We start from the raw sequence: 27530 nt of genomic DNA, 5'->3' as shown, positions 1-27530 counted from the left end.
TTAACAACAATGTGGTGATTTAATTGCTCTGGAACTCTAATTAAAACGGCGAGAAAAAGCTTTTGGTTTTGGTTTTTGGTTTTTGGTTTTTGTATCTTGAAGGCTTTTTTTGTGCGCGAGAGAGATGATACCGGTTAGAAAGGTTGTTTCCGATCATGCGCGATTTAGGTAGGGGGTGTATTGGGCTTGCTTTGGACTTCGCTGTTGGGCTTGGGATGGAGGTTGCCCAATCTAATTTGGTAGTTGCCCAATACAGGACCCCTCATATTTAACAATTCCCCATCAAATGTCTTTTCACAGAACGACCACTAGAAAGTCCAAACAAGTTAGTAATTCCAAACAAAAAACGACCTTCAAAATTGCAACCGCGTCTTGCCCATCTTTTGTAAGGGGAAACGCCGGAATTCAAATCTGGAACCAGTTTGAAAATCCAAAATCGGAAAAATATCAGTCTGGTTTATGGAAATTTTGGAAACTCGAAAAAAAAGTGGCACCCATACCACAATAACAACATTAAGTAGTTTTTGTTGTTGTCCATGATCCACCATCTAAAAAGACCAAGTGAGTGAGAAAATTGACACTGGTAATGTGGAATTGTGGCGTCTTTTTTTTTTCGATAAAATGCGGTGTCTGGTTCTTTCCATGGTCCTAACTCCTAAGACTATTAATAGGTCCTAAGAATAATATATGCAAAGTACCGCCCATTGAATTAATTTCCAAATGGGACAGATTTTTTTAATAGTTTTTGGTAAAGAAATGCGCCGGAAATTTCATCCATCGAAAATGAAAGCTTCGATTGAATTCACATCACAATATAACACATCCTTTGACACAAAAGTTTGGTAGTGGGCCCATTAACTAGGACTCCCAAAACCTCAAAATACCATTCAAAACCTCGAAACACCTACCTCCTTTTTACTGTACATATAAGCTCCTTAAAACCAACCAGATACTATTAGGGAATAAGATGAACATAAAAACAGATTACAAGTACCTAACCAGATTCCTTTCAACTCTTTCGGGCTCAGCAACCTTGCAAGATTCATAGATTTCTCCCTCAGAATTTTTTAACCAAGAGTCTAGGCTCTCTTTCAAAGATCCAGAATTGACCATCCACCAATCTATGTACCTAATCAACTCTTCGACTTTGCCCTGAGATTCATCATTCCAGACCTGAGAAGAATCATTCCAGGTTTCACTGTGAATGCCGCTAGCCAAATCAAGTATCTTGCTAATTTCCTTAACCTCATAAACAAGTCGATCTGTGGCCTTGTGAGCAGCTGTACGAACCAGGTCAACAATCTCAGAATCCCACTTTTGTACCAACAAAATACGCCTGAATATCGCGGCAAGCCAAAGTAACTCTCCCATAATATTATCACTAGCTATGAAACTATAAGATTCAGGATTTTCAAGGCACAAACTTCGTATAGCTTGTTTCATCCTTTCCTTGAATTCTACATACAAAAAGTGAAGTTAGGGCAGTATACAATGTACTTAACAGAAAATTACAAAACAAAAAGAATCATTGAAATTGATGACATAGAACAGGAGTTCGAAGAGTATCGCGCAGTTCGTGCATTTTTCTCTGAATTTAAACATTTTACAATGGTAAATAAAAAAACAGAAAAATAATAAATAATAATAATAAAGCCTATGGTTTCTAGCATACTACAATGTAATGAAAACCGATGTTAAGTCGAGCATCTGGAGCACAGTACATCAATCATACAATATATCCTATGGTTTCTAGGTAGCAAATTGAGATAACGATGCAATAGCATTGTAATGCCAAACACTATATATAACCCTCAGTGCAAAATTTATCATGTGCTATTTCAGCATGGAGAACTACAAAACAAAAGAAAAACACAACTAGAACTTAAAGTCAAAAAATCCATTCTATTACCATCATTCTTAGTTGATTACTACTAGAAATGACCTGAGCCACAAAGGCATGGTGAACTAACAAAACAAAAGAAAAACATAACTAGAATTTAAAGGCAAAAAACCCAGTCTATTACCATCATTCTTAGTTGAGTACTAGAAATGGCCTGAGCCATAAAGCTCAATGGCGCCCCTTTGGCACACTTTAGCTTACAAATAATTTTAACATTGAAAGTAAATTGTTGTGGTCTAAACTTCAAACAGTTAAATCAAAGTCTTAAGTTTCTTCCATCGTAACCTTATTCAATGCTCTCAAAAGATCTTAGGTGACTCGTAGTTGAATTAGGATTGCTTCTAATTGTTATTTGAGAATTCCTATTGAGGTGGTGAAACCTTCGGTCGATTACAACAAACCATTAAAATAACCCAAAATTTGGGTTAAATAATCTCAAACGATCCTCTTATGCTATCTAACAAACCTAATTATGGCAACTGATTATACTAAAACCCATTGCCTTAATAACATTGTGCGCCTGAAGTGCAAGTGCACCATATCACCATCACAACCTGTTAAGTGCTTCATATAGCCATGATAACATTGCTTGCAGCTGGCAAACCATTCTAACCCTATAGAAATACCCAAGGAGACAAATTGTCACAATTGCTAGAAAGTAAGACAGCAATATTAATAACCACCTGAACTGAATAATTACCAACAATTCCCAATCCAATAATATGACTAGCATTTCAGGGAACAACACTAGAAGTCCAAACAAGTTAACAATTCCAAACACAAAACAACCTTCAAATTTTCAAATTAAAATTATTATCGGCATCCTGCCCGATAGAAATTTGGAAAACAAAGTTTATTCCAAAAAAATATAATCTGGAAACTACTTCCAAATTTCAAAATCGGGAAAATATCATATCAATTTTTGGAAAATGTGGAAACTCCGGAAAAAAGGGTCGCCACTTCCACAATGATAGCATACTTTTTTACTTTGATACAAACTTGAGACACTTGGAGATAAAGTTTTAAAAAACCACTATTATTTTGAACTAGTGCACGGCTGCTACATGATAACCAGACATCTAGTCAAGACACATGTAAACCTTGTCAACCTGTGAGATGCATTCAAGAAAGAGACTTTAAAACAATAAACAAAAGGACTGCTACACACTGAGAAATGTAAAGACTCGAGTCAATACAGGTTCAGTCTAAATAAGAATAAGTATCTATGCAGGTTCAGGTCAAATAATAATAACTAGTTCAGATAACATGATGAAAGAGGAGGGGGGAAGGAATGTATGAACATACCATGATCATAAGAACCTCCAGCCAGAGCAGCCCAAGCACAACCAAGGTCATTTGTTTGTCCCACAGAATCTTCTATCAATTTCGCAATAAACAATTTCAGGTTCTTTTTGCCTGTCTCTATTCCCTCTATCTTCTTTGCATTTCTCCTCTTTTTGTCTAAATAAGAAAATTAAAAGAAAAAAGGACTTCAACTTCAATTATACTACAAGATTGTTAAGAAAAAAAGGACTTGGACTTCTATTATACTATGACATCTGTAATGGAATTCCAGACTCATAACAAATCAACTTCTTCAAGTTTCAAGAACACCTCATAACATAGTAAGCAATTATAAAACAAAAACCTTTTCCAAGTTTTAATTACAAAAAATACAATAGCAAATAGCTTTGAATTCTAAATATCTCAAACAAATATAGTGCTCGCTTCATCTACTTAAGGTGTAATATTTGTAATCTCCAGTTAAACTTCTCCTTTTCAATATAGATATTAACGAGCAATGTCAAAAAAACAGATGCGGTGAAATTACACAACTACTTGGTAGCAAAAAACAAAATCCTAAACTATGTATATCAGTTGAAACTATAGTCAAATTAGAACTCAATTAAAGAATAAAATCATGAGCAATCAGAAAGTTCATAAACATAAATATCTCTACCGTTTTAAGTTTTGACTGGGACCAAAAGAAGTTCAGCAAGAAGGAAGGTAGCTATCAAACCAACTTGATAATTAGAGGACAAAAGAGAGAATATGGTATCATAATATCATGTAACGGCAAAGTTTTGTCGCACAAAATTAGAACTATATGTTAAAACATGGTTTTCTAAAAAAAACAACGGTTTCACCTTAAGAATATAAAACTTATTTAACCTTAGTTGTGCAACTGATACTGTTTCCTTAGTTAATATATAGTCACATTACAGTAAAATAGTTAAGAACAAGCTTTTACCATCAGAGAGTATGCAAGCTTTTACCATCAGAGAGTATGTACGTAAATAATTTATTTGTTCATGAATTGTAATCCAAAATACCCATTTGACACGTGAAATAAAATTGTGAGATTCGTATAATCATGAAATCAAATGTAAAGTACCTTTGCTGACTAAATAATAAAACTAGTTGTGTCCACTGCAAAATAACAAAGAACAGGACACAGAAGATAGACCCGAGCAACAAAAACAATTAAAAATTTTGTTCAAGATTACTCGAACAAATAACAATTCTCGGTTATTCTCATCTTTCAAGATAATCAACAAATGTATTTTCTTTGCAGAAGTAAGGCTTAGTCGCATTCAAAAAAATTGGATTCTATCAAAGAAACGTAGCTTTCCTAGATGAAGCTAACCTCTATATGCGTTCTCAGAACGCTTGATTCTTTTTTCTAGCATCTGCCACGCTCTCTTCTCCTCCTCTGTTTCCTCATTATTCTTTTCCTTGTCCAATTTTCTTTTCCTTGGACCCTCTTCCCTCCCTTTTTCTCTCTCTTTCTTTTGTTTGAATGTCGTACTATTTTCCATCTTCTCCTTATGTTTTGCTCTCTTTCTGATACCACTCTCTTGCTTTCGATTGGAAGCCCTCATTTCCATCATACCCTCCTTTGTTCCTGTGTATATCAGTGGAAACTATGGTAAGTCAAATTATTGAACTCATTTATAAAAACAGGATCATCAACAACAATGAGACAATTCATAAAACACAACTCTTAAGATTTCACCTTAGTAGTGCAAAACCATAAAACTCAGCAATTAACACTATTTCATTCATAAAAATATATAGTGATCTTCGGTCAAGAATTTTTTTTTACCCATCAGAGTATGCAAGTAAATAACTTATGTGTTCATGAATCGTACTACAAATTACCCATTTAAAATAGTGAGATTAGTCTGACTATGAAATCAAATGTATAGTAACTTTTTGATGACTATGAAACTAAATGTGGACCAGTGCAAAGTGTCAAAAGAAACAACTTTCATGTATTTTTAATATTTAAGACTAGTCACCATATATTGTAGAAATTAATTTAATTTTCATAGACAAAGCCGACCTTACCTTTAGATCCACTGCGTAGCTTTCTATTATTTTCTAGCTTTGCCTTAAGTTTTTGTGCCCTCGTTGTCACCATACTTCTCTTTTCGCTACACGGACCTACTTTTTAGAACCTACTGTTGCGAAACGTTGGGTTGGATACACACGGACACGTATCTCTAAAAGTGTATTCAAATACTAGGTAACGTAGTTTTAAGGTTCAGGTCGAAGTCGGTTATGAATTGGGCTATTATAGGTCTCTCACTAAGGCCCATTTATTTTTTACGTTTTTTTTATCAACTGAGATTTGAGAACGGGCCCACAAGACAGAAGTGGGTCTAGGACAAACAGGGTGGACCGCTGCTGGAAAAAAACAACGGTATTGCCCCCCTCAACTCCCTGTTTGGTAGCATGAATTAGGAAAACCTGTAAAAAGAATAAGGCCCTTGACAGCAGCTCTTTGTATTTGCCTGTGTCGAAAGACACGGAGATAACTTGAATTACCTTTTCCGCACATGAAAAGCAACGTAATCTAACTTGAATTTGTATTGCCGAAAACATCTTGAATTTTCTTGATTTGCTCTGATATTTGTAAGGGACATTCAATCAAGTAGGCACGTGATGCGCATGCAGTCTATATACAACGACTCCACCAACTCGACTTCAAACATAAAACATATGAACACTCGCCACGCTCAGTGACTCGCACATTTGTCAAAGTATCAACGACTCACTCGACATCATATCATCATCAATGACTCGTCCACCGACTTCGCCTCGTGGCGCGTCACTCTTGCATTTCTCATCAATGTTATCATTAGCATTGAGCATTTACCCGCCGTAATATTCAGATCAACACTATCATTACACTCTATGTTGAGGAAAAATGATACCAATCAATCCCCACTAAGATAGCTTGCACTTGGACAATCTACAACTCCAATGAAAAATCTAAACTTTAACTAGCACCAACAACCACAACCTAAGCTATGGAATTAACTATCACAAACAGGTAATAGCAATATAAAGTAACTTACCACAATGAGACACAAGATGTAACGTGGTTCGGCTAATGATGCATACTTCCACAATAGCAAATCATTTTATAAGTGTGGGAAGGAAGATTACAATCACTCCTCTCAAGTCTCTCCAAACTTACTAGATCTTTCTTCACTAATCTCTCCTTACAAGCTTTATCTCTTTGGAAGGGTTTTCTCTCAATTTTGGTTTCTCTCAAAATTAGTTTTCTCTCTAAGACTTATGTTACTAAAAACCTAAGTTTTATAGTAATCTGAAATTTCGGTGGAAAAACAAAATCTCGAATTACTAGAGAAAAATCAGAACTCGGTGTGTAGAGGCAAGAGCGTGGGCACCCTTTGGAACAGGCATATGAGGGCGTGCGCGCGCCTCCTTCTTGACCAACTTCCAATAACTTTGCTTCGCGAAAAAGAGAGAAAAAAAACTAACTTCTTTTCTTAGGCACCTTTGGAACAGACATATGAGGGCGTCGCGCTTCTCCCTCTTCACCGCGAGCGATTACCCAATGTTATGCATCCTGGTGATTCTGTTGTGCAAGACTATGGCGCGTGCGCCCCTTCTCTAAGGCAAATTAAGGGGCGCGCACCCCTTCACTTCTACTAACAGGTCAGTACCAATCCATTGTCACATGGTGAGGGACTATACCCAACAATCTCCCCCTCCCGAAACGAAGAGGGGGGGTACTCCACACATTCAAGAATAACCAGGAGGAGTGTGCTACCATTCCGGTGGTAGCACAACAAACATCAAACTTGTCTTTTGGCAAAACTTTGGTCATCATATCCGACCCGTTCTTGTCGGTATAGATCTTCTCAATACACAATTGCTTCTCTCCGAGAACTTTTCTAATCCAATGATAACGCACATGTATGTTCTTGAATCTAGAATGAAAACTCGGATTCTTGCTCAAATGGATGGCGCTCTAACTGTCACACAGAACCATAAACTGTTTCTACTTTAGCCCTAGTTCATTGAAGAACCTCTTCATCCATAGCATCTCTTTGTAACACTCGTGGCTGCAATATACTCAAACTACGTAGTGGAGAGGGCAACACATTTTTGCAACTTAGATTGCCAAGAAACTGCTCCCCCTGCAAAAGTAAACAGATAACCGAAAGTGAACTTCATCGAGTCAACATCACCTGCCATGTCTGCATCTGTGTAGCTTTCAAATAAGGTCTTACTCATACCAAAACACAAACACGCCTTGGAAGTGCCCTTGAGATATCTCAATACCCACTTAACACCTTCTCAATGCTCTTTACCTGGATTTGACAGAAATCAGCTTACAACACCAATGGCGAAAGAAATATCCGGTCTTGTACACACCATTGCATACATTAAGCTGCCCACTGCGGATGCATAAAGAATCTTTTGCTTTTCTTTCTTCTCATGCTCACCCTTTGGACACATATCTTTGGTCATGCAGAATTGGCCACCAAGCAGACAAATGATTGGCTTCGCTTAACTATGCAACCTACACTCTCATCATAAGGAGACGCTAGCGCTATCCTGAGGCCTCTGGGTGTTGTTCCCTCTCTTGATGAAACGTTATTTGATAGGGCATTCCGTATACCCTTTCACACTGTGAAAAGTGTACCACATGCTTGTCGTTTGGCTTTTTCTGGTGCTTTGAAGTCTGCTCTCTGGGATATTACGGCTAATCCTAGTTCAGTTATGTCATGGGTTCGTCTTCTCCTTCTTCCGTGCTACACTCTACAAGTTTTCTAACCACAGAATCGTTAGGAACGTCGGTCTAGTAATAGGAAAAACCTTCAGCAGAAACATATTATCCATGCTTTGACGATATAGAATGAGCCTAATGGACTATTTCGCCTCTTAGAGTCTGCAGTAGTGCCTCCTTCAATCTAGCCACCCCAGAGATCTGTTTCAACTTAGAATGTGCGTCAATGCTGAGAAAGGAAAGTTCGATGGGCATTCTTTGGAGCGGTAAAAGTATTGTCATCATCAGGGGTTGCCCCTAACTTGGTGGAAACTATTCAAGCATTAGAGGAGAAGCACCCAATGCGACAACCACCTATGAGACCAACTGTTCCTTTTGCTGAGCCCCTTTATTGATAGAGAGAGACACCCTATTGTCATGCATTAGGTCATTTCCGAAAGGTATTTCTTGTGGTCGTGATGGTTTTCTAGCTCAGCACTTGTTGGATGCCATAAGTGGTGCTGCAGCAGCTATATCATCTATTTTGCTAGATGCATTGACCCCTGTGGTGAATAATTGGTTATATCTCTCATGTGACCTGGATGTTGGTTTATGCACACATATTCCTCGCTTCACTGCTACATTAGCGGCAGGTAGTAGCCTACGTTGTTCACTTCTAATGCTTATCTAAATGATAAAATTCATATCTGAGGATAAGTTCCTTTTTGTGCCTTAAATTTCAACTTTGTGCTTACATAAGATTAAAGGTGCGGTCATAGTAAGGAATTTGAACATACTTATGGAGAAAATCACGATAGGCAATTGCATAAGTTTTCACCTCGGAAAAGTTCTTCATCACGTTAATAAAATAATCAAAATCCTTTGTCGCCATTAACTCCATTAGCTATGGCCGACGATACTCCACTGGTGAGATGCCCTTTCGACTTTATATTGCCTTTACGGGAATGACCTTCGTCCTGCATCAAACTCGAGGATATTGAAGGTGATTTTCGAATCCCGCTCAACATTTTTGGATTGTTATATGTTTATCATGGTTTAGACGACCATGAGAAACCGTGCAATCACCTTTGTAGGATTCAGCATGTAGCCACCACATTCCAACATCCATCCGTCTCCAACGAACAAGTCTTGCTAAGGCTGTTTCCTTTTACCTTAGCTAATAAAGCTTCAGTTTGGCTAGCAAGTCAAACGCCACAATCTCTCGGCACATGGGCTAAACTTGTTCAATCATTCATGATCAAATTCTACACTCAAAAGAAAACTACTGAAACGCTCCAGAAGATCAAATTCTTTCACTGACATCCTCACGAATCCTTTATGGAAGCATGGAGTCGATTTACTGATCTTCTTTTAGAATGACCCCATCATCAGCTCGACACCGCTGTCCTCGTTCGTTCATTCTTTAACAGACTTTCCAAACACCAAAAAGAAACACTTGATATCATGAACGGCGGTTGTTTCATGGACAAAGGAGCTACTGAGGCATACAACTTTCTTGATAAGCAAAAGCAGCGGCGAGAGGTACTCATTGGGGTAACACTAATTCTTCGGATCATTTAAGGACAACTGTTCCCCAAAGCTACATCTATGTTAGAGGTAAAACCGATCGAATTAAAACCACGATCGAATCCACGACAAAGAAGGTAGATGCTCTCCATGGTTCAAGTGAATGATCAAAACCAAAACAAGTCATGAACATTAACACTTCCCCCATGTCTTCTTTGCCTAAGTCTTGACCATCCTGATGTTTATTGTCCCCTGCTATATGATTCCATTTCACAACCCTCTGAAGAAGTTTGCGCTTTCAACATCCCTAATGCACTTTAGAGACAGAACCCGAATTTCTCTTGGCAACCAAATACACAACAGATGGCTCCTCCAGGTTTTGCCAATCCGCCTATTAGACCATCTACCAATTATACTCCATACCGTCAAGGGAATAATCTGCGATACCAACAAAGGTCGAGCATCGGTTCCAAGCAATTCAATTCCTAACTACCAAAATAACGGTGACCTTGTTCGGTCAATCAAGTTATGGCTATCATCCTCATTTCGTCAACAATAAGCGTGAACTAGTTCATGTTGCACCACATTGCACAACCTTACGCTAATATATATATATATATATATATATATATATATATATATATATATATATATATATATATATATATATATTCTAACAAACACTAAACTTTAAAAGGATGATTAATTGAAAATGGTAATATTAAAGAAAATGGTAATAGATAAAGAAAATGGTAATATCGTGTACACTTTGATATCGTGTATTGATTTGTTAAAGCTGCTCTAGCTTGAGAAGCTTCAAACTAACCTCAACGGTGTTTGGACATCCCGGATCGAGTAGTGTCTCTACTTCTACTATTAATTGGACTCCATGGCGCACTTGGTTGTTGGTCTTGCTCATGAACCCTTGGTGCATTATCAGTGGACATCCTTCTCATTTGCGCAATGTGAGAAGGCCACGATGCAATATTATTAGAAGTGTCCTCCCTTTCCGTAGAAGTGATATCCTCCATATCTTGGTTGCTTACACCTTGAAGATGTTCATCAACAACCACTGTTTCTCCAAATATCAAATCAAACTTTTCGTACTTAGGACAACCTTCATTGCGAAACTTCTTTGCTTTCGGATTTTTCTGATTCATAAATAAAAAACAGTTACATTCTAGGCTAAATATTTATAGGGGAAGTATGGAATGTAGTAAATGTAGTAGGGTGGAGATCTCTCTTGCTCAGCAGGCAGCTCCTCATCTCCTGAACTGATCTAAACTCTCTTCCCATCTGTTCATGCTGTCTCAACTCTCAACCCAAGTGCAAGTGCAATCTCCCTCTCATCTCTCATGCTCTTTAAACTCTCCAGCAGTCTTTCATCATCAAATCCGAAATCGTGTTTTAGTTTATGACTGTAAGTGTTAAAAGTTCTTCTCTCTGTCATGAATTTATCGTTGTCATCTGAAAACAGGCAATTAATGTTTTGGAGTCAGATAAATTGATTATTGAATTATTGATTCCGATATTTGTTTGTTGTTGTTCATGCTTTCGGGTAAAAGTCTGGATTAGGTACCATTACATTGTATACAACTTTGGGTAAAAGTCTGGATTAAGTACTTAAAAATGACATGTATGACTATATATAGCCAATCAATCACCACGCTGAAATCTATCATGTTTGTAAAAGAGCTACCAAGACAACATTTGTGAAAGAGCCATCAAGACAGCTACTGATTGAAATCTCTACTATTGCATAACTCCTATATTCACAATGATGATACCTAGCGGACTAAGCTACGATAGAAGAGAAGGGTATGTGCTCCTCTTCCCTAACAACATAATTTAAGGTGCTAATGAGTTAGCGCAAATCAATAACAATTTCCAATACATTCTAAATGTAAATGGCAGTAACAACAAAACAACGCATACCCAAAAAAAAAGTTACATAGAGCAAAAAAAAAGCGCATTAGTACCAAAACATAGAAAAAACAAATAATCGAAATTAGATTAAAACTTAAAATAATCGAAAAAAAAAACAATATACCTGGAAGAAATTGGAATCGAATTCTTCAACGGTGAGAAATGAAAATGAGAACTGAAGGTGGGCGTTGAGATTGGGTCGGTGCCATAACTGAACATCTTTGAATGTGAAACGAAGTTGAAGAGAAAGAAGAGACCACCCAATTCTTTCTCAACATTAAGAGAAAAAAAAATGATTCTAAGAAAATGATATAATTAATTTCTTCAAAAAAGATGTATAAATTCATTGTACCTTTTTGATGAATGGTGTAGAATCTGAAGCTGCGATTGTATCGAGCGCACAAGGAGAAAAGTGTTTTTTTTTGTTAGATGAAGTTGTAGAGGGAGAGAGAACGAAGAGAACCAAAAGGTTTTCTAATCCCACAAAACACGGTCTCCAAGTCTTCCAATTGTGGTTTAAGTCTGGAGAAACGAAGGGTTTTTTTGTTTAATTTCATAATTAATGACCTAATTAATTTACACTGCCATCATGGCACTCGTCCCAACCGTTGATTTATCCACCTTTAGATTGAATCCCAGCCGCGAGTCAAGAAAGTGAGGAAACAACCCTGTTTTGTTAAGTTGATATTAGGAGTAACTGCTGCTCATATGTCGACTGTGCAAGCTCTTTATGTGGCTGATTTTATTTGGGTAGAAATTAAAATTTCTCCTGTGTGAGCTTACTGAGCTCTTCTTATCAATTTATTTACTGCACTTATGAATTTTTTTCCTGGTAAGTAAATTCTTTATTCTTGTGTTCTTTCTCGTTCTAGTTGATTAATTCATATTGAATTGTGACCTACCTTTGTTACTACAATATACTTTATATACTTCTTGTGAAAAATATTTTTGTCTGCATCAACGTGTAATGTGTGTAGTGTCTGTTGGACACCAATTTTATTTATTTATCTTTTTTTCCCCCCCTTAAAGTGCCTTGCATGGGTTAAAGTTTGTGTTTTCATTGCCAAATGGATCTTGTTTTTCAATGCGAAGGTGAAATGTTGCATGACCATGCCTTCACCTATATAACGCAATCCGGAAATTACTTTCAACATGTACGTTTCCAAAAGAAAAGAAAGAAAGACTAATGCAGTTATAATTTTCACTTCACTGGTATAATGAACTTGCCAGTGATATACTGGGTGATTGCTGGATCTTTTAACCTAGTGATATACTGGGTGATTGACGGTGCCGCATGGCTTTATGACACCGGGCCTATTATATGGAGGTTTTTTAGTAATAAAACGTGCGCTGTGTAATGCGTTTGTGAGTCTGCATGAGCATATGTTTGTTGCATTCTCCATGTTGAAAATAAAATGGAGCTTCTGTCTGTAGTTTGTTGTTATGGGCTCTGCCAGTGGATCAGTCCAGAATACTTGCATCCAATCTAATTCAAAACCTTTTAAGAAAAAACAAAATGTGTTCTAGCCAATTGTAATCGAACCGAACTAGATTAAATGTCAGCCATGTAGTTGTGAGATTATACAATATAATCATGTAATATAAAATTTAATTACCAGTATCAAGTTACCACGATATAGCTCATATATCATTTTGGGTTTCAAGAAACATCTGAAACTCAACCAATATCTAATGGGTATTACTTTTCAAGAACCATTTGCAAGTTGATAATATATAAGCATTACTCTAAAGTCTAAACTGATATTGTTGGTTTTTCTTAATATTGGATCAACCAAGTTTCTGTTGGATGTCCTTTCCGATCTAGCAGTCTTAGTAGGATTTTCTTCTTAATCTAGTACTTAATGCAATAACTAGTTGGACACATCTACACTCCACTTGAACCTTTCTATGTTCCAGTTTTATGTGATATCGTCTTCTGTTGGTTTCATTTAGTAGTGGTAATTTTTTTTATAATTCTGAGTTTTTTTTATGACAGGTGATGATTATTTCCCACGACTGACTTATTTTGAGCTTAATGATGAGGAGTTGTTAACAAAGCGCAAGGAGATACTGATACAATTATGTAAAAGAGATCCAAGTTGTTATACATTAATCGTTGCTCAGTATAATTTCGCTTTGCTAACAACACTCCATGCGTTTTTGAAGAAAATTCTCAAGCGTGAAGATTGGTCTTTTAAGGAGGGGATAGTGGTTTATAAGAACGTCAAGAAAGCATTTGATATTCTTGTTTGCCCGGTGGAAGATGTTACCGCTATTTGTACATATGCCGAGAAATGCATGAAAGAATCTATCAAAAAAAAAGGAAAGAAAGGCAAGAAGATAAGTGCCGAGGAAAATTTTAACATTTTGCGTGATATGGTTGACTCTTGGGTGAAGAAAACAGAAGGAAAAATTGTTGATTTGGCAGTAGCTGAGGCTTCTAGATTAGGTAAGTTCTGAACTGCTTAAGATTATTAGAGTCTTTATCTTTAGCTTGATTGATTCTTTTGTGTGTTTTCATCTGTGTGATAACTTATGAGATTGGTTTTTAATAATTGTTTTAGAGCGCGGCTATCCCAGGGATATCCTCATAGGGACGAGCTACTCTGACTGGTAGATCCACAAATCTCAACATTTATCATACAACTAAAAAAAGTAAAAAAAAAAAACTGACGGAAAAAAAAGGTAGAAAATATAGAGAAAAACTGATGAGCAAAAAAAAAAAAAAAAAAAAAATTGGTCGTCCTCTAATTCATCTTTTGCTCTTCGCATACCTCGCTAGTGGAATCCCTTTTGGTTTTGGTTTTTTGTTTTTTTGTTTCTTTTTCCTTTTCCAATTCTTATTAAAACAAAACTATGATTCACATAGATTATGGAATCCCAAGGAAGCTTTTTATAAGTATCAAGAACTTTAGGCTAGAGAAGTAAGTATCAACGTGAATTACCATGTTAACATCAATCAAAATTAGAGAGAGAGAAATCAAAATTGGGAAGTGCAATGAAGCTACAGGTAACATATGATCGGTTTGGTTAGTTGAGTGGTTGGTCACTTGCTCTCATTTGGAAGAAGAGAAAGCAGATTGGTGGGTTGCTGATTTGGAGTTGACATTACATATTGACTGTTTGACAGGGATCTAGGACTCTAGCAGTGATTAATTTCTTCAAATTAATGAAACATATATTTCAATTCTACAGTCTAACTTGGTAATATTCGAAGTATATGTGGGTATGGATGACTAGATCTTATGCTAGCAATTTTGATTGATGTTAAAGAGAATTAGAGAGAGGTTAACTTGGGAAGAAGACGAGCACACAAGCATGTACATTTTCGTCACTTTGCCATCTGTTTTGGTCAGTTAATGAAGTCTCGGGATACGAGTAAATCTAACGGCATCAGTAGCTCATCCCTATGAGGATATCCCGGCTATGATATCCCAGGGATAGCCGGGCTCATTGTTTTATTACGAGAATTATGAGAATATTTTTTCTTGGGCGAAAGTGATTCAAAGTTACAGAGTTAAAGATAGTAGGTACATTAGGATTTGATAAAGTAAGACTGATATGAAAAAACATACATCAGTACTTACAATATTCCAGCAATGCGGAAAGAATACCCGCATAAATCCATCAAGCCCTGGTGAGCTTTCATGGTTTAATTCAAATACCGTTGTTTGAATTTTTTTCATCAGTAGAAAAGTAGCTTTGGGATACAAGTTTAGACCTGTTGAAATTGGATTCTCTTCTAATAAAACTGAAGAATGTGGTCTTGAATGGCATCTTCATAATTAAGAACACTCCCACCCTTGGTGTGCACTTCTGTAAGTAGAAATAATCCTTGCTTCATTTTGTTCATGGAAGTAGTTAGTGGTTCTCTCACCTCTGTCTTCCCAGCTCTCCTCAGTAGTTATTTGTTTGCATGGAAGTAGTTAGAGCCTTATTCAAGTCTAGTTCTTTCTGAAGAACAGTTGTTACCAGTGCATTGTTATCCGGATCTTCATCAACATTATTCTTAGCTTTAATGAGATCTTCAACAAGAGTGCCTTCTCGATATTGCCATAGATCCCTTCTCCAAAAGTTAAGGTCTTGCCTTAGTAGCCTTTGTATCTGTTTCATTAACATAACATATGCAGGAGCTCCAAGTTCCTTTTGCCAATTGTTTTCACCACGTCTAAGAAAGTTGGATCTGATGCCCAACAAGTGTTGAATCTGGAAGGAGCACTTGCTGGAATTTTTTTACTTCCGATTAGTAAATTTTATATTCCATATTTCCATTCTTCGTGTTCCTAATGTTGATAATGCTCTGTCAATTTTTGAAGCTAATCTACCCCCACCTATCTGGTTAGTGCTGATTACACCAAGTCAGCCCAAGTCCCACAATTTTGAACTTCTACTAGGGTAGCGTTCATAGCGTTGTGATGAAATTCTTTACTGTGAGTTGGTTAGGTGGCCTGCTCCTTTCTTCTTTATAATAGAAACACAGTTGAAGTCTCCAATAAATCTAACAGATCATGGCCATTTGATTCAATTAAAGGTCCACCAACGGATTAAATCAAAACTACTCGACTCTAGTAAATCCTTTTTAGTCTTCTAAAGCATTCTCCTTTCTTGCTCCTCTCCATAAAAGGATCTTTTTTAGAAGAAGTGGAGGCTTCTATTGTGGCTTTGGGTTTTTTTTTCCCCTTTAACCACTAGTAATACTGTCCCTGTGTAGTAATTCTATTATTTCCCAACTTTGATAATCACTAGTATATTATGCTTCAAAGCAAGGCCCAAAATTTCGATATCGGTTAATATATCGGTGTACTCAAAAACCGAGATATATTGGATATATCGGATATCTCGGTTTTTTTTGGTGACCAGTCCAAAGTTTCTAAAATATCGGATATCTCACCGATATATCTCGGATATTTCGCCGATGTATCTCGGATATATCGGATATTTCGGAAATTTCAATATTAACAATTGGTCAAAAAGTCAACCGATATATATCGATTATCTCGGAAATATCAATTATATCGGCGATATAAACTTTCATATCGAAAATTCCGATATATCTCGGAAAAAAAGGGGTTCAATATTCGGTGGATATATATCGGAAATATCGATATCGGTGTACCAATTTGCCGAGATATATCGGCGAGATATCGGATATCTCGGCGATATTTTGGGCCCTGTGGATGCGTTTGCTTATCCACATTCCTTTTTAGACTGGATGTCTGTTTGTTTTTGATAAACTGATTGTTTTCTATAGGTAAACAAGGATTTACACAATGAAGGCACTTATTCTTGTTGGAGGATTTGGAACGCGCTTGAGGCCTTTGACACTCAGTGTACCAAAGCCTCTCGTTGAATTTGCCAACAAACCAATGATTCTGCATCAGGTTTGTATTGTAAACTAATCTTTCTGTTTTTGAATCTAAATTCTATCCTTGTTCCCCTGCTTGGGCAATTCTAAATTCAGATGTGTGGCTCACATCTTAGTATTTCATGGATTGCTTGGGTTGAACCACAGGCTAATAGTTTGTCTTTGAATTTGTGTAGATTGAGGCTCTCAAAGCTATCGGAGTGACTGAAGTTGTATTGGCCATTAATTACCAACCTGAGGTTAAAAACCAGAATCCCACTTATACACCACTAAATCCTCTCATAACTGAAAATCTTAGGTTTGGTATGTGCCATTCTCTTAGCAAAGACCTTGTTTTGCAGGTCATGCTGAACTTTTTAAAGGAGTTTGAGGCAAAGGTTGAAATCACCATCACTTGCTCGCAAGAGACTGAACCACTGGGAACTGCTGGTCCCTTGGCTCTTGCCAGGGACAAGCTAATCGATGGCTCCGGCGAACCATTTTTTGTCCTTAACAGTGATGTTATTAGAGAGTATCCACTAAAAGAAATGATTGAATTCCATAAATCTCATGGAGGAGAAGCCTCCATCATGGTAACCAAGGTAAGTCTTAATCTTTTTTCTGAAGTCGTACCATCAAGGGAAATCCCGGTTCTAGTCTTCAAGATGAGGCTAATTTCTGAACTTTTGTTATCTTACAGGTGGATGAGCCCTCAAAGTATGGAGTGGTGGTTTTGGATGAGGATACAGGGAAGGTTGAGAAATTTGTTGAAAAGCCTAAGATCTTTGTAGGTAACAAGATTAATGCTGGGATTTATCTTTTGAACCCCTCTGTACTTGATAAAATCCAGCTGAGGCCCACCTCTATTGAGAAAGAGGTGTTTCCCCAGATTGCAGCAGAAGAGAAGCTCTTTGCTATGGTGCTACCAGGTTTTTGGATGGATATTGGACAGCCAAGAGATTACATCATAGGCCTAAGACTGTATCTGGACTCGTTGCGCAAGAAAACCTCATCCAAATTGGCCAGGGGGCCTCACATCGTTGGAAATGTTCTGGTTGATGAGACTGCTGTGATTGGAGAAGGCTGTTTAATTGGTCCAGATGTAGCCATTGGACCAGGATGTGTAGTGGAATCAGGAGTAAGACTATCACGGTGTACTGTAATGCGTGGTGCTCGCATAAAAAATCATGCTTGCATCTCAAGCAATATCATTGGGTGGCACTCCACTGTTGGGCAGTGGGCTCGTGTTGAAAATATGACCATCCTAGGAGAAGATGTACATGTTTGTGATGAAATCTACAGCAATGGAGGTGTTGTTCTTCCTCACAAGGAGATCAAGTCTAGCATCTTGAAGCCGGAAATTGTCATGTGAGAGTGGACCAAAACCTATTTATGTCAGCTGAGTTTGTTGAAATGTCTAGATTTGCAAATCTGTGGAAATTGTCATCTTTCGTTGATTGGGTTCTTTTTTTTACTTTCAGTCCAGAATTGTAAAATAAATTTCAGTTTCAGTAAAGATTTGAGTCGAGATGAAGTGAGATGTAGTATTAAATGTATAGTTGTAAATTATCCATGGTGGTCTGGTTTTCGTAGTTTACATGAAATTGTATTGCAATTAATTAGATTCAAGAAAGATCTTGTCCAAGAAGCTGAACAGCACCCCTAGCCAAAATATATGATGTCAGCAGGACAGTCATTTTCATTTTTCATCAATTAATGTATTATCTTGTTTCTCAGTATTGATGCGTTGATCTGTATACTTGAGCAGAGATCACATCCACAGATTCAGCATCCAATGTTACTACGTACAACAAATGATGCATTAAAACAGAATGACAATATATAATGTATATTGTGATACACAGATACCAAGGGTTGATCAGTCTGCATTTTAGGGTCACCCAAAAACCAAGGGCTGTGTCGCTGTGGTATACAAATATTAACCTTAACATGGAACCAGTATAATGTGTGACTGATCAACTGTGTCTCGTTAAGGGAGTGAATGAGAACGTGACATGTAACTTCAAACTGATCCCAGCATCCAAAACATAACAAGAGAAGATGTGGCAACTAGGAACCAGGTGATGAAAGCCAAAGCTTCAGAGATTTGGAATCTGCTGCAAGAGATTGGAAGCTGACCACAAAGGCCAAAATCTGTCACATATAAAATCGTCACCCCTGCTGATGAGCAAGCTGCTGCAAGTGATAAAGTGGCAGTCACCTGCATTTGTTTAACTAAAAGAGTATCAGTTGTCAATGAAAACTATGAAGAGAAAAAGGAAGAGATAACTATTAGCAGCTTTAGTGAAAAAAAATTGTCGCTATAGTTTCCTGTAAGCTTTTTAGAAGTTTCACAGAAGCTTCAAACAGCTGGATGTCTAAGCCTAGCAATTAGGTTCTGGTTGAGTACACATATAGGCCCACAACCCACAAGCATCAGTTTCCAGGCAATGATCTAGGATGTCACACTTGTTAGGAGCCTCCACATGTACAGGAAGTTAGGTGGAATGATTTACAGCAGTACAACAGAGATCGTACTTTCCCAAACCTATATAAGGAGATACATTCAAGAAAAAAGGGGGAGCAGACACTTCAGTTTCCATCAATTGTCTATAAAATAAAGTGTTTGTTCAAGCACGCGTGCCTCAGAACTGTAGCAGTAAAACAGTATTATATCTCTATGAGGATTTATATATGATTTTAAGAGGGAAAAATCATTACCCAATCGCCGACAACGAACAAGCAGACTAGCACAGGGTTCTGAAGGTCTCTCTTTATTCTCAAAGCATAGACATCAAGACATGCGAGTCCCAAGCTCCAGGCTAATTGGAGCCCCATTGAAGCAATCAAATAGCTGAGAAAAGGATTGCACGAAATGATCATTAAGATGTTTGCGAGAATGATATTTATTGAGTTTGAAAAACTAGTGATCTTCGGTCCCTTGCATGAGGAGTTGAGGACATAAAAGGTCTTTGAGCCTAATACAAATCATCAGTGTTTACTTTGACAGTGTTTATACACTCAATTTTCAAGTGATACCAATAAAGATGCTGCTTACTGATATCTCTGAAGTCAATGAATTGTCCATCAATTTAAAATACAATATGAATTACTGCAAAGGGCAGTGAATTAAAACAGTCAAGGATTACACCCTCAGAAACCTTTATGAACAAAATGAAGTGAATTTCCTTTTCTTTTTCAGTAAACTAGGAATGACCATCACTAAGAAAGTGGAGCTGGCGCCGACTAATAAAGGCAGCACAGGGAGTATTCTCACTTGCCCCAGCTCTGATTCCGAATGTTTGAGTTAGGTATTCATGTCAACAACTATGAATATATATTTCCAATCAAACATATCTCTTAGCTATAGCATATATATTATTTGATCAAGATCACAAGACTGCGTTGTAGAGTTCCTTAAAGCATAGAAGAATACTTATCATTTGGGCATCCTACTTTACGCATCCAATCAAATCATATATTCTTTCTTTCTTTCTTTCACTTTGGCCGTGGTTATGCTGCGTTAACTAAGTAACGATCATAAGACTGAATATGCATAAGGATCTGTCACTTTTAACCACAAGGAAAGTTCTAAGTACATGAGTTTTGGATCCAAGACATTTGGTGTGGTTCATAACCTCTAAATAAAGATATGAAGCAATGAACCCTACACGTATCAAACAAACAAGTAAGAACTAATCAATTTCCAATGAATACGGGCTCAGCAGTAACTAATTTTATTCAGGAAAATTGTTCTAATCGAATTTGCAGGCAAGGTTCAGAACCATGCAGAAACATTATAGGTAAGATACAATTATACACAAACTAACTTGAAACCAAAATGGTTCTGAACATTCTAGAAGTCTAACAACTACCATTTAGAGAGCAATACATAAAACACCAATCCAAACACGCAGAACAGCACAATGTAACAAACACCATAGACTCATAATGCAGATTAAATACCATTTTTCATAATAAACCATACAGCTCCTAAAATATTAAAAGAAAGTTTAAAAAAAAAATACCTGAAAGCAGTGAAAGTAGAAAAACCCAAAGCAGAAAGCATAGCTCCAATTGAAGCAGATGCAAATAAAAATTGCCCAACTCTCAAAACCAACCCACTCACTGTCCCTGGACTTCCTATCAAACTCTTCATTTCTCTCTTTCTTTCAAAGTATCAACAAAAAGGTTCTCTTACACCCCACACCCCAAGAATTCAAAAACCCTCTCATGGATTAACTTGAAACTATATTTTTTTTCAACTGAAAGTTATGGTTAAGAGTCTTTCTTGTAATTGAAGTGTTATGGTTATTTGTGATCGAGATGTTTAAGACGTAAGAAATTAATAGACTGTTTTGTTTTGTTTTTAGTTGTTGAGTTGTTTTCAAGTTTTCCTCAACTGCTGCCTTTCATTAATTTGATTCACCTTTTTTTTTTTTTTTTTTTTTTTTACTTTTTCTTTAGCGCCTTTTTGTCTATTTGGGCTTGTGCCTGAAAAAGACTCATTGGGCTGTTATTGGGTTTGAGCCTACTGTACTTTGATGATGAGAAGTTCACAACGGTGGGGGCGTGAAGGCCGAGGGTGGAGAAGAGAGAGATGGGTTTGTGGGTGGGGGGAGAGAGTTGGGTTTGGTTGAGAAGGAGGGTTAAGCAAGTGAAGAAGAAGACCTACTACACTACGGGGTGTGTTGTTGCCTGGGAGGGAAACGTCCCATTTTGAGGTTGAAATGATGGTGATGAACCATGATAAAGCAACTATGTTCTTAATTAGATTGATGAACCATAAGCCAATGACCATGAACCAAAAAAGGACTCCTAGCCAAAATATGGAGGCAATGTAAACTTGAAATTTATAAGCCAATGTAAGCAGTATCCGTATTTTCGTTCTTGAATAATCAGTTTCTTGTTTCTCTACACTGTTGTCCGGGTATTGAATCCACAGATTCAAGAATCTATAATTTATACTACAAATAACACTACGTGTAAATTCTTTTTGCATATTTGGATCACACCAAAAAGTCGTAAGCAGTATATTGTGTGTCTGATTGAGTGTGTTAGATTAAGTGAGTAAGGAGGTGCCCGTCTTCTAACTTCAATTTCCAACGGATGCCAGCATCCAAAACGTAACAACAGAAGATATGGCAGAAAGGAACCAAGTGATGAAAGCAAAAGCTACAGAGACTTGGAATCTGCTGGAAGAGACTGGCCAATGACTGCAAATGTTCAAATCTGTAGTACAAAAAACTATCACCGCAGCTGATGAGCAAGTGGTCGCAAGTAATAGAATGGCAATCCCCTGTATTCATTAAAATAAAGTGTATCAGTTTTCAATGAAACATGGGAAGAAAATGGGGAACAGGTCTATGAATCTCTTAGGGAGGTCTATAAACTTTTTGCTGTAGACAGCAAAATGTTTGAGCCTAACATTTTAGGTTCTGGTGAGGAAAGTTTGAGGTCCACAACCATATCACTTTTCAGGCCATGATCTTGCATCTTACACTTCTTAGGAACCTCCACATAAACTGGAAGTTGTGTGGGACGAGTTACAGCTAGCACAGAGAATGATTTACAAGTTACAACACATATCATACTTCGCGGAAACTATTTATAATGTACCATAGAGTAATACATTCAGAGAAAATTCATTTTCATAATTTTCTCGAGAAAATAAAGGTTTAGTTCAGGCACATTTGTCTCAGATTTGTAGCTGCAAAACGATGTAGGTCTCTATGCAGGATTTATATGAAGATTTTTACAGGGATAAATCATTACCCAATTGCCGACAACCAACAAGCAGACTAGCAAAGGGTTCTGAAATTCTCTCTTCATTCTCAAAGCAAAGACATCAAGACATGCAAGTACCAAGTTCCAGAGCCGTTGGAGCGCCATTAAATTAATCAACAACCTGAAGAAAAGGATTAATGAAATGATCATTACATAGTTGCAACAACAAAAAGACATGAGTTTGACAACAAAACTAATGATCTTCGGTCCCTTGGGTGATGACATAAAAGGTCTGCTAGCCCAGGTGTATGTGCAGTACTGCAATGGGCATTGAATCAAAACAAGCAATGAACATATCACAGGTCCATCGCTGCAAAATACTATGTGAACTACTGCAATGGGCATTGAAATTAAACAAGCAAGATTAAACCCTTCAAATCTTTCACCATCCTTCAAAAAAGAAAGAAGAAGAATTAGTTCATGGAGAAATAAGGGCTTGCTTGAAGCCTTCAATCAACTATTGTGCAACTATACATACACACATTTTTCATGACTTAAAAATTGAGCAACACAAACATCATAATTTATAAGGGGAAAGTTTGGGTCCCCTACATTTCTACAAATTACGAAATGCAGATAACATACATTTTTCAATATTAACCAAACAGGTCCTGAAAAATCCAAAACAAAAGAAAAAAAAAAAAAAACATTACCAGAAAGTAATGAAGCTATGAGAATTCAAAGCAGAATCCATAACTTCAATTGAAGTAGAAGCAAATAAAACTTGCGCAACTCTCAAAACCAATCCACTTAATGTCCCTGGCCCTCCTATCAAACTCTTCATTTTCTTCTTCTTTTTTCTCTCTCTCTCCACTTCCCCAAAACCAATTTCATTGATCCAACAAAGTGGTTTTGAAGTAAATGAAAACGCATGATGGAGATGTTCAGTAAAGGTATTAACGTTTGTTTTGTCTTTTATCTGAATTCAGTCACGTTGCTGGTTGCTCTGTTCTTTCCAGTTTCTTGAATTGGTACATTTTATAGTGCTCTTTAGCGCGTTTTTTTTTGTAACTTTTGACTTTATAGTTTCTTGAATTGGTACACTTGGCTAACTATCTAATTTAATCACACACCAAAGCACAATGAGGTGGCTGGTGACGTGTCATATCCACGTAAGGTTCCCATTCTCTTTTCCCCATCTTCAAAACGAGTCAAATGTGATAAAGATCAATTCTTTGGACTCTCAAAGACGTGTGACCAGGTAAATTGATTTGTTGAGGTTTCGTTTGTTAATTTGATCTAATTGATTGATTGGTTGATGTAGTGTCGACAAAGAACGTCCCGTTTGTTGGCTAACTGCAAGAACTAGAGAAATAATAATAAGCCTTGATTTGTTTCGATTTATTTACATTCTGTCTTAAAATAAATTGTTTGTTCACTCATTGGTTGTTAAATTATTTACATTGCAACCCATCTCCCAAGGTTTCCAGCGATTCTTCACTCATTGGTTGTTACGAATAAAATTACCTTCAGAGCGGGAGTGCAAGACGTTAAATTCCATTTTGTTTAGGACATTATTTTGGTCGTGAATCTGAATTATAAGGGTAATTGACAGTTTGTTAACGATTTTGTGGGGTAAAAGGGAGGGAGTTCCTGCTATGACAGTTTGTTCTTAAGGTGCTATGATATGGAATTTATAGTTTTGCCACATTTGTTTGTATAAACATTATACACTATACAAATACAACTATACCTTGTGTATTGTTATACAATGGGATTGCTTTAGATTCAATTTTCTTCTCTTCAATTGTACAGTATATGCTTGCTTCTCTGAATGCATGCGCACAAGAGGTTGGAATGCGAGAGTGGGGAAATGGTGGTCATCTTGGAGCTGGCAATTTGATGCAGAATCCTGAAGAAACAGAATTTTTTAAAAGTGATGGGTCTTGGAATACGGCAGATTTTTTCTTGAATGGCACTCTGGTATGTTGCTTCTACATGGGGAGAGGCTGTGTCTGACGGCATAAACCATATTTTGGGGGACTGGAGTAAGCATTTCTGGGAAATTGGCAGGGATGCACTGGCACTATGGCACCGAATCTCATCTGTCTGAGTTGACTGCTGGTTACTACAATACCTCTATCAGAGATGGATACCTCCCCATAGCTCGCCTCTTTGGTAGGTATGGAGTGATCTTATGCTGTGTTGGCTTTGAAATGAGAGACTCGGAGGAGAAGCAGATGCATCCACTCAGCAGTTCAGAAGGGTTGCTTAGACAAATTCTGTTGGCTGCCTGGGCATCTGATCTACCTCTTGATGGTGAAAATTCTGTAGCAAGACTCAATAACCAGTCATTGTAGCAGGTGCTGAAGATGTCCAGGTTTTATTCAGACGGTCTTGACGAGCTGTTCTTCTCCTTCAACTTTCTGAGAATGGGGCAGACTCTATTTGAACGTGATAACTGGACCTGCTTCACTGAATTTGTGAAGCAGATATCACATGGTAGTAATTTTCAGGCCAAGCTAAATTTTGGAGGGAGTGAATTATGCTTGTCCACATCAGCAGCTAAGAAGGTCCGAGTTGCACTTGCATATTGTTGAAAGCCTTTTTCTCAGTATCATCAACTGAAGCTGTATACATTGATTTGACGATCATTTGAGATCTTGTTCATTACAGAATTTGTAACCTTACTGTACTGTTTCCAAAGAAGATGTAACTAAGCTTTCCTGATTTTTCAGAAGAGGATGGCTTTTTCTCAGTGTTTACACTCTTGAAAAATCAATTGGATCTTTTGCCTCTTTGAGTAGTGTTAATTCACTAAATCATTTTTTGCAATTTCTGACTGAACAAAATCAATGCCGCAGAATGAAATACAAGTGCAAGTTGTTTATCCAGAGGCTTTAAATGCAAATATCAAAATGTCAATTACTCCCATGTTAACGCCTCTGCAGTTCGCTTTCATTAGTGTCATATAAACACAATTGTCAATATCTAGAAAGTTTTACAACAGGTATCCTTGATATCACCATCAACATAAATACATAATCTCTAACTGTTTCAAAAATCAGCGTTATAGTGTTACACCAGCACTTATCACCAATTTGGATATATATAAGTTAAAAGATTTCAAAGACATACATACACCCAAAGTTGAACACTGCACAGACAGAGATCTATAAATTGATTGAACTGAACTGACTGCTACAAATAATGTCACTCAAAAAAACTTATGGACTCTCACATTTTTTAAGTTCTTTTACAGACGTCAAATATCAAGGTTGATGAAACGAGTTTCTGTCATGCTCACGGTGGTCATCAACTGGTAGAGTTATCACAAGAATATCTAAGCTAGTACCTGTTGCCTCGGGCATGATTTCCCTTACATCAGATATCCTTGAATCTGTTGCCTGTACATCACTCCACTCACCATCTCCTATGGATCGGGGATGAACCTGATCAACATCCAACTGAACTACACCATCCCTAGAAACTGATATTGATCTCGAATCGCTGAGACATGCTTTATCCACATTCTCATATGACAAGTCCACGTGCTTTGTCAATGGAAGCAAGTCAATAGTATCTGAACAGGACTCCATCCTCTCTTCAAGAACCTGCTTTGTATCACTTTGTTGTCTGTCAAAATGATGACAACTGTTAAGTTTTCATAATTTGGAAGAAACGAAAATGGGCTTAAACCTTAATAAGAACTCTTAAACAACAATGAACCACTCTAACAAAGATTCATCTGATTGCACACGTTACACTACCTTTTTCTTAAGGATATGGATTAAATTTTGGAAACATGAATGTGTGCTGCTTTACACTACTGATTCTTGTAGGGGTTTTACAAGAAATGCTTGCTGCTTCAAAAATGACAAGAGATTTGAAGTCATTATGCATAGTGTGACCTTTGACACTAACAGAAACCAGCATGTCAAGCCTTTGGATGTGTTAATTAAAATTGGGTGGAATTAGAATAGCTATCATTTATAAACAAAACTTGCACTTTCAGCCATGCTTTTACGTTGAGATTCATAAAACCATTCTTCCTATGAAATGCAGAATCGTGCTTAAGGTACAGTTATTCTGACATGGCCTAATGCTGAAAATCAAGGCAACCATAGATCAACATGACAACGACATATTATATTGAAAATGAAACGTACTTATTCATCAAATTGAACAAAATATTGACTAATAAAACAAATAAGATAAGTGAACTAATAAAAGATGGTATGGTGCAATATGGAAAATCAGAAACGTAATGCAAAACCAGGTTTGGAAGCAAGCGATTGATCATAGCTAGGAAACCATCAAAAACAGAAAACATAACAAATTTTATGCAAATTGTCTGACAACAAGAGATGAGAATATAGAACCTTTCAACTTGTGCTTGACTGCTTGCAATGCATTAACATATGCCAGAAGCTCTTCCCTGTTCGTGAAATTGAAAAAGAAAAAAAACTCTGGGGTGGTGGTGGTGTGTGTACGGGAGGGGTGAGTTCCAGTAAAGTTGCGGTAGGAGGAAGGAAAAGTACCATTTTGGGTTAGAGAGAGAGCGGGCGCGAGAAGGTAATAAGGGTTTTTGATCGCAGAAACAGAAACGAAAAGAAAAATGGTCTCTTGACTTTGCTTACGTGGAGTAGTAATACTGGATTGTGACTGGCTTTGAGCCATTATCCCCCACGGTATTTTAAAGCGCCAAACCCACACACAAGATTATTGTATTTCAATGCATGTTTTCGCGTTTGCATTAGATTAAGAAAATCCACAGTAGGACACATGCAAACTGAGAATGGATGGATTAGTTGCATTTTCGAATTACTTCCATATGGTCTGAAAACAAAAGATGGTCTACACAAGAAACATCAATGATCTGAGATTGACGTATATGGCTAATTAATGAAATATATATCACCATCAAATAGAGTAAATGAGACCGTTTGTACTGTAGTTCGTTTTCTTGTTTAAAAAGAGATCAAGGTGTTCAAGAACCGTAACCCTCGATGTTCTTAACTAGATCAGACACTGGCCATGAACCAGAACAACACTCCTAGCGAAAATATACAGCCAAT

General features: G+C 37.2%; 3 protein-coding genes and 2 long non-coding RNA genes across 11 annotated transcripts; 2 read left to right on the top strand and 3 right to left on the bottom strand.

Moving 5' to 3' along the window:
• Window positions 1-768: 768 nt before the first annotated feature.
• LOC147472928 (uncharacterized) lies at window positions 769-11890 on the bottom strand. 5 transcript variants are annotated; one of them, XM_086588047.1, is made up of 4 exons: window positions 11506-11890; window positions 4548-4805; window positions 3206-3361; window positions 769-1457 (listed from the first exon to the last, which is right to left on the bottom strand). In XM_086588047.1, the coding sequence occupies exons 2-4, from the start codon at window positions 4789-4791 to the stop codon at window positions 985-987; spliced, it is 873 nt and encodes a 290-aa protein (XP_086444173.1). In that variant the 5' UTR covers window positions 4792-4805; window positions 11506-11890; the 3' UTR covers window positions 769-984. The 5 variants fall into 5 exon arrangements, with proteins under 5 accessions (XP_086444173.1, XP_086444170.1, XP_086444172.1 ...); XM_086588044.1 differs by lacking the exon at window positions 11506-11890 and adding an exon at window positions 5252-5409; XM_086588046.1 differs by lacking the exon at window positions 11506-11890 and adding an exon at window positions 5063-5172.
• A 196-nt stretch (window positions 11891-12086) lies between these two features.
• LOC147472927 (mannose-1-phosphate guanylyltransferase 1-like) lies at window positions 12087-18259 on the top strand. Its single transcript, XM_086588043.1, has 6 exons — window positions 12087-12213; window positions 13378-13830; window positions 16633-16762; window positions 16923-16985; window positions 17088-17327; window positions 17426-18259. The coding sequence occupies exons 3-6, from the start codon at window positions 16652-16654 to the stop codon at window positions 18095-18097; spliced, it is 1086 nt and encodes a 361-aa protein (XP_086444169.1). The 5' UTR covers window positions 12087-12213; window positions 13378-13830; window positions 16633-16651; the 3' UTR covers window positions 18098-18259.
• LOC147472926 (CASP-like protein 5B2) lies at window positions 17424-23564 on the bottom strand. Its single transcript, XM_086588050.1, has 5 exons — window positions 23166-23564; window positions 22501-22633; window positions 20754-22024; window positions 19447-19579; window positions 17424-18946 (listed from the first exon to the last, which is right to left on the bottom strand). The coding sequence occupies exons 3-5, from the start codon at window positions 20882-20884 to the stop codon at window positions 18749-18751; spliced, it is 462 nt and encodes a 153-aa protein (XP_086444176.1). The 5' UTR covers window positions 20885-22024; window positions 22501-22633; window positions 23166-23564; the 3' UTR covers window positions 17424-18748.
• LOC147472925 (uncharacterized) lies at window positions 23268-25250 on the top strand. 2 transcript variants are annotated; one of them, XR_015210639.1, is made up of 3 exons: window positions 23268-23405; window positions 23591-23713; window positions 23777-25250. It is a non-coding gene; the product is annotated as an uncharacterized LOC147472925 (long non-coding RNA). The 2 variants fall into 2 exon arrangements; XR_015210640.1 differs by lacking the exon at window positions 23591-23713 and having other exon boundaries at window positions 23271-23405.
• On the bottom strand, window positions 24525-27122 carry LOC147472924 (uncharacterized). 2 transcript variants are annotated; one of them, XR_015210642.1, is made up of 2 exons: window positions 26835-27122; window positions 24525-26088 (listed from the first exon to the last, which is right to left on the bottom strand). It is a non-coding gene; the product is annotated as an uncharacterized LOC147472924 (long non-coding RNA). The 2 variants fall into 2 exon arrangements; XR_015210641.1 differs by lacking the exon at window positions 26835-27122 and adding an exon at window positions 26223-26814.
• Between the last annotated feature and the right edge of the window lie 408 nt (window positions 27123-27530).

Source organism: Coptis chinensis, unplaced genomic scaffold (genome assembly GCF_015680905.1).
Source record: "Coptis chinensis isolate HL-2020 unplaced genomic scaffold, ASM1568090v1 utg6306_pilon_pilon, whole genome shotgun sequence".
NCBI classification, from domain to species: domain Eukaryota; kingdom Viridiplantae; phylum Streptophyta; class Magnoliopsida; order Ranunculales; family Ranunculaceae; genus Coptis; species Coptis chinensis.
The sequence above is the reverse complement of the archived record's forward strand: the minus strand, read 5'-3'. Positions and strand labels throughout refer to the sequence as shown.